The sequence below is a fragment of the Terrapene carolina genome, unplaced genomic scaffold, assembly GCF_002925995.2.
Source record: "Terrapene carolina triunguis isolate 2854851 unplaced genomic scaffold, T_m_triunguis-2.0 Scaffold836, whole genome shotgun sequence".
Classification (NCBI taxonomy): Eukaryota; Metazoa; Chordata; order Testudines; family Emydidae; genus Terrapene; species Terrapene triunguis.
The window spans coordinates 2,235,145-2,241,890 of NW_020665187.1; the positions used below are offsets into that span (position 1 = coordinate 2,235,145).

At 57.6% G+C, this 6,746-nt stretch overlaps 1 protein-coding gene across 1 annotated transcript in view; it reads right to left on the minus strand.

Annotated features, from left to right (window-relative positions):
• The window catches only part of COL2A1 (collagen type II alpha 1 chain), a 59,509-nt gene that overhangs the window by 16,583 nt on the left and 36,180 nt on the right, over window positions 1–6,746 (minus strand). Inside the window, exons 26-34 of the mRNA XM_026660702.2 lie at window positions 6,256–6,369; window positions 5,722–5,775; window positions 5,016–5,069; window positions 4,154–4,207; window positions 3,463–3,516; window positions 2,823–2,867; window positions 1,760–1,858; window positions 1,216–1,323; window positions 407–460 (exon numbers count right to left, since the gene is read on the minus strand). Coding sequence (XP_026516487.1) covers window positions 407–460; window positions 1,216–1,323; window positions 1,760–1,858; window positions 2,823–2,867; window positions 3,463–3,516; window positions 4,154–4,207; window positions 5,016–5,069; window positions 5,722–5,775; window positions 6,256–6,369 — 636 coding nt within the window. The remainder of the gene's footprint in view (window positions 1–406; window positions 461–1,215; window positions 1,324–1,759; window positions 1,859–2,822; window positions 2,868–3,462; window positions 3,517–4,153; window positions 4,208–5,015; window positions 5,070–5,721; window positions 5,776–6,255; window positions 6,370–6,746) is intronic.

The following is a 6,746-nucleotide window of genomic DNA, read 5'->3' on the forward strand; positions in this document are numbered from 1 at the left end:
AGCTCTCTGCCAGCTATGCTACTACAGCCTGACTCCTACACTGCTACAGCTCTGTGTGACTGCTACAGCTCTCTGCCTGCTACCCGGCTACTGCCTGCCTCCCTGCAACACTGCTACAACTCTACCTGACTGCTACAGCTCCCTGACAATTTCTATGCTGCTGCTACTCTGCCTGACCAGTAGGGCTTTCCGGCTGCTACACCATGACAGCTTGTTCCCTGACTGCTGTAGTGCTCTGCCTGGTCTCCGCGCAGTCGCAGCTCTCTGCCTGACCTTTATGCTACCCTCCATCATATGTCCCCAGTGTCAGCTGCTCGTGTAGCTAGACAGGCAGACGGCTGGGATGTTGCATGTTAACTCAGTCCCCGTGACAATCTGAGCAAGTGATGCCTTCCCCTCTACTTACTCTTCCGCCGTCCTTGCCGGGAGCTCCTTCTGGGCCTTTCTCACCGATATCACCCTGTGGGAGGAGATCAGAGAGAAGTTACCACCCAGCCGCCAGTACCACTGAACCATCCCAGGGCAACCATGGACCATGAGCCCCTCCTCCACCCCATCAGCTCAGAGAGGGTAGCAAAGAGATCCCAGGATCCAAGGGATCCCAGAGATAGATCAAGAACCAATGGGGGCTTGGACTGCTTGATTGGCAGATGGTCTTTCATCTGCTGCAGGGGATAGAAATGCTTAGAGTCAGGGACCACAGATCATCTAGCCTGATCTCCCGTGTGTTACAGGCCACTCATAGCATCCGGCACCCAACAACCGAAAGTAGACCCAGGTATCACAGCCCACAGGGGACCCAGCTATTGCATGCCACAGGTCGGGGGTAGGTGGCACCAATGCCCCTGCAACGGCCAGAAACTGCTTAGAGCTTCCAAAGCTCTGATGGAAGCAGCTGATCTTGTGTCCTCCGGCCCATGGGTCTGAACTCTCTGCAGTAAGGTCGACATCCCCAAGGCCAAATATATTCAGTGCCGGGCAGGTTCCCCTTCCCATATCTCCCCAGCTGGCCCCTTCTTTGCAGGAACGTGGCGAGATCCCGTAGCTCCACTGAAGTCAATGGGGCCAGCTCCCAGCGTCTATAAATCAGCATCACTACATTGAAATCATTACGTCTTCCATCGCTCTCACCCGCCGGGAATCCAGCCCTGCGTGTGCACCTGTCTGCCCTGTGCAATGCCTGACCCCTGAAGTCCGGGGGAAGGCGCAACTTACCCTGTCTCCCTTTGGTCCGGAAATACCAGCTGCTCCCCTCTCACCGGGCATCCCCTGCAGACCGGGGGGACCTTGGGCACCAGTAGGGCCGGATGGACCAGTCGCACCCTAGAACGGAGGAACACAGCGAGGTCACTGGGTGATGCAGACGGGGCAGGATTGGCCACGCCTACTTCCCGTGCACTGAGCTGCACTAGGATAGCAATCAAGTCAGCCTGACCTGCTCTGCCCTGGTGGAACGTTCTCCCAACGGACAGACCGGATGCTTCTGGGGCCCAGCCCTTTGGGGCCTTTTTAACCGTGATGCCCACAAAGCCTGCAGCTGCTAAGGTCAGTTTTCCTGCCCCCCTCCCAGGGCAAGAGCTCAGCCTGGCGATCGGTACGATGCCACCCCGGGTGGGGCTTGAACCGTGGCCCTCGAGAGCAGAAAGCCTGAACCTCGCATGCCAGAGCTAAAGGACCGGCTCTCTTAGCCCGGATGCAGCAGCAAGGACCGAATCCTTTTCCATGCTCCAGCTACTAGAGAGAGACAAAGGGAACCTACCTTGGGTCCGTCGGTACCAGGAGTTCCGGGGAGCCCTCGAGCGCCCTGCAGACCTTGTGAACCTGGAGAGCCACGTTCACCCGGGAAGCCACGTTCACCCTGGCGTGGAAAGAGACACCGTTAGGGAGAGGTCACAGCTGGGGACTGGCCAGGACAATTAAAGGGCCCAGGCGGTTTTATCATTGCAACAGGGTCGCTCGGGGCTGCCCTGCTGCGGCGGGTGGCTGCCGCGCTCCACCCCAGAGGTGGCTGCGTATCAGCGCTGGGTGAATGTTCCCTAGCGGCTGCCTGTTAGATGCTCGGGGATTGCCTGGAAGATGCTGTAGAAATACCGGGGGGGTTAAACAGGGCACCCAAAAGTGGAGGGGCCAAAACTGAAAGGTGGCTTTTGACAATAAGGGCCTTGGAGGGGGTGGTTAGTGGTGCAGGGGGGTGCTCAGGGGCAATGTTAGCGGAGATGCAACAGGTGCTGAGACCATGAGCAGCAGATACACGGCCAAGAACGACAGCACAGTCTTCTTGTTCTGGGTTTGTACAGCACCTAGCACGATGGGCTCCTGGTCCATGACTAGGGCTCCTGGGCACTACCGTAATACACCTAATAACTAATGTACAGCACCTAGCACCATGCAGCCCTGTTCCATGACTAGGGCTCCTGGGCACTACCGTAATACACCTAATAACTAATATGCAGCACCTAGCACCATGCAGCCCTGTTCCATGACTAGGGTTCCTGGGCACTACCGTAATACACCTAATAACTAATGTACAGCACCGAGCACCATGAGGCCCTGGTCCATGACTAAGGCTACTAAGTGATACCTTAATACATAGAATACATAGCAATAATAATGTACAGCACCTAGCACAACAGGGTCCCGATTCATGACAAGGGCTCCAGGGCACTACCGTAATATATCTAATAAATACCATACAGCACCTAGCGCGATGGGCTCCTGGTCTAGGACGGACTCCTAGGAGCAGCCGTAACACACCTAATAAATAACCATAACCTGGCTGCTGAGCTTCCCGCTCTGCGACCCGGAGGACGAATAGTACTTACTCGGGGACCCACAAGGCCTGGGGTGCCAGCTTCGCCGGGGACGCCCTACGGAGAGCAAGAAGGGGGAGAAGGCAGTTACGCGCCGAGACAAGAGAGCTCCTTCCCTAGCCAGAGACGCACCACCCCGTGCAGAGAGAAGATGGGGCTAGGGAACAGACCTACAGCAGGGCCCGCTCTCCCCAGTTGCGGTAGGGCCAGTTCGCCCTGGGAAGGGCTCTGGCTGCCATTTGATTCGGACCGGGCGGACGTGCAAACCGGCAGCAACGGGCGAGCGATGGTTGTTTCCGACTAGCCGCTTTCGGACGGTGCGAGGGGACCGGTCTGGCCCTGGTGCACCGCACACGCTGTCTCGCTCCCGAGGTGGCCCAGGAAACCCTAGATCGGGGTGGCTGCGGGAGGGGGGCACACGGAGTCTGACAGAGCCCCAAGTTTAGTGACCATCAGGCTTCGTCAGTGACTCAGGCTTTTCCCCGCATGGTGGCTTGAGCCAGGTGGGCTGAACCTCCCTGACCCAGCGCCGGCCCCCGGGGCCCCCGGGCTAAACCTTGCAAAGGGGACTCAGTTGCCAGCTCGCATGGCAGCTCTGTTCATGGCCTGCAGTGAGGCACTAAGGAGGCTCCAGGATGGGGTCTGAACTCACCTGATCTCCTGGCTTGCCACCTTCGCCTGGAGGACCTGGGGGGCCGGGGAGTCCCTGAAAGGAAGCAGTGCAGAGAGGTTAGCCATGACCGTAGGTGTCTCATGTCCACACTGTGGGCCCCGGGCTTGTGGACTTGCACTGTAAACCTGGGTTTGCAGTTGCTGGGGCCGGGTCTCAGAGCCATGCTAACGCGTCCACTACGGAGACCTTCTGACTCGGGTCTGTGACTTGAGCTGCATTCACACTGCAAAATGACAGGGTCTGAATTCACAGCAGGACTTGGGCTCTGACCCACCCCCCCAAGCAGGGTCCTAGGATCCGGGTGCTTGCTGCCCTGAGTCGGACTGATGTGTGTGTAGACGGAAGGGGGGCTTGGACTCAAACCTGAGTCCCAGCCCAGGCTTAGTGTGCAGTGCAGACACATCCTCAGTCTCTGGGCTGGGGGGGGCATGTTCAGAGCACGTGTTGGGTGACAAAAGGCCCAGCTGGGATTCCGGATCTGGCACGTGTGACATCGGCTCCTGGAAGCAGCCAGCCTGCTGGCACTAGGGCTGATGGATGTGGCTACAGCCTCCAACGGAGATTCACCGAGCAGGCCAGAGCTCCTGGGGATGGAGCTGGGGCACAGGTATTTACAGGACTGCCCCGACCCCACAATGCAAAAGGGTTAAAAGGCGTCGCTCCTACTCACCTGGAAGCCAGAAGGACCTGGCGAGCCCTGTTCACCCCTCTCGCCAGCAGGCCCCTGCAGAAGGAAGGGAGAACTGTGAGCGTAAACTACACCCAGTTCCGACCCCAGATTTAGGGCCCAATGGGGAGATGACACCTGCGATAGGACAGGGCTACGGTGCCCGTGATGGGACAGGACACATCATCCATAGAATCATAGAATATCAGGATTGGAAGAGACCTCAGGAGGTCATCTAGTCCAACCCCCTGCTCAAAGCAGGACCAATCCCCAACCAATCCAGGACACCCATCCTGTGTGTTAGCCCTTGAAGTTGGATATCTGTGACCTGGTTTGTTTTGATTTGATTTGTTCTCTAAACCAGGCTCCCCTATGTTAGAGCAGCCAGGTTCTGGCCAAAAAAAAAATTTAAACCCAGAGCGCCCTCTGGTGGCCACATGTGGGTTCTACATTGCAACCAAATTCCACTCAGCATCCATCCACCCCTGTTATTAGGTGAAGTGCGGACTGACAACTCACTGACTAGGTGTGGTATAGGGTCCCAGTGTGGGGAACCTGGAAAAGGATCCTCCAGTCTGGTAAAGGAGCAGGATCCCCCAGTCTGGGGTAACTGGGCAAGGGGCAGGGTCTCCCAGCTTGGAACTGGGAAAGGGACAGATCCCCCAATCTAGTGTAATGGGGTCTCCCAGTCCGGGTTGCTCTATAGGAAAGAAATCTCAGTCTCTGTGACCAGCAGGCCTATGGGTCCATCTCTGTATTGTGGCTAGAGACCGGCCTCGCTGATTTCCTTCTACCCTCCCCTTCCCCCCCCCCCCACATTCCTCATGCTGACGTCTATATAAACGAGGAAGCAGCAAATACTCACGGCAGGTCCAGGGGGGCCGGAAGCTCCTGTCTCACCATCTTTGCCAGGAAGACCCTAGAGAGAAAAGAAACCCCCAGGACATTGATCAGTGACCCTTTTTAGCTACCAGACTGTTGTGCTTTTAAAATTCCCTCCTGGGACTTCACAATCTTTCTCTGCTCCTGTTGCAATGGATTAGGCAGCAGTAGATTTCTCCATCTATCTGTCCATTTATCCTTCTGTCTGTCCATCCAGCTGGGCTCTCATGTTGACCCCGTATCACTAGGGCTTTGTGGTGCACCCACCGAATTTTAAAAAAATCAGAACGCCGCTCCTTGAGAGAGGAAGGTGCTGAGTTCAAGTCCTGGCTTGGCCCGGCTGAGTCACGTAATCTATCCGGCCCTGTTTCCATCTGTACGATGGGGCTCCCAACGCTGCCTTTGTCAGACATTGATTAAGTGACCCTCCTAAAACAAGATCTCTGCCAGCCAGGGGCAGAACGGGGAGGGACTTTCCCAGGAGCAGTGCGGGGAACCCTGTGGTGGGGGATATTTGAAGCTAGACTGGAGCACCCGACATTAAAGGTGCAAAGGGAAGCAATCCTGCCCTGCCTCCTGGGAAATGGACTGGCCGGAGTCTGATTCTGGGCGTGGCTACCTGCAGGGAGGGGCTGGGGGTGTCAGCCTTTGTTGTAGTAGAGTGGGGAGGGGAAGATAAACCCACTTACTCTCAGACCAGGGGCGCCAGGCAATCCTTTCTCTCCAGCTTTACCAGCCTCACCCTAGAAGGAAAGAGAACACATGGCGCGATGAACGAGGCCCCGGTGTCACCAGAACAGGCTCGGGGTCACCTCCGCTAGCCAGTCCCCGCTTCTCTGCAGCAGGTGCCCGGGCTGACATCACCGGGAGTGATACAAATGGGGTCCATGGAGCTGGGGCTAGCCCAGTCCTAGCTCCACTCCAGCTGATCTGAAGAAACGGCAGCTCCACGGGGCACCTGGACATGTTGGCGCCAACTGGGGCATTTCCCAGGGTCCTTTGCTTCGGGCCTCTCATCCCTCCTTTGCCCGATGCCTGACTCAGTGGCGAAGCTCACAACAAGCTGCCCAGGGCTGTACATGTGTAGATGGACTGCAGGGGTGCCCATTGCCACTGCAAGAGTCTCCATCCCCCGCGGCTTCACTGGGGCTGTCCCTTGGCCCACGCTGTCTGGCAGGAAGGGGACATGGGGGTGGGGTCCCACTTCAGGAACGTGTACTTACGTTAGCACCTTTTGGCCCTGGGAAACCCATGACGCCAGGCTGCCCGCGAGCACCTTGGGGGCCCGGTGGGCCCGGGCGACCGTCCTCACCAGCGGTACCCTGCAGGGAGGCACAGAGGTTAGCACGTTAGCAGACGATCTCCCTCTTGCGCTCTGAGCAGCCCCCGCATGCAGTCTCTAAGAACCTGCAGCTTAGTCTGGGCAAGAGCGCTGGAGGTCTCATCAACTGTTGGCACAGGCACCAACAGTGCCAAGGACTGGGGGCTTTGTTCCCCCCTGGCAAAGCGCTGAGTTGAGGCTGTTCTGTTTTCTGCGCTATGAGACCCTGCCCGTCCCAGGAGGGGAGCACTCTGCCAGGGGGCATTCGGAAAGTCCCAGGATCACCCACCACTCAGCCACACTCCCTGTAACACCCAATATCCCCACCCCAATCACAGCCCCCACCCAGCACCCCCAAAGCACAGCACCCACCCAATATCCCCTCCCCAATCA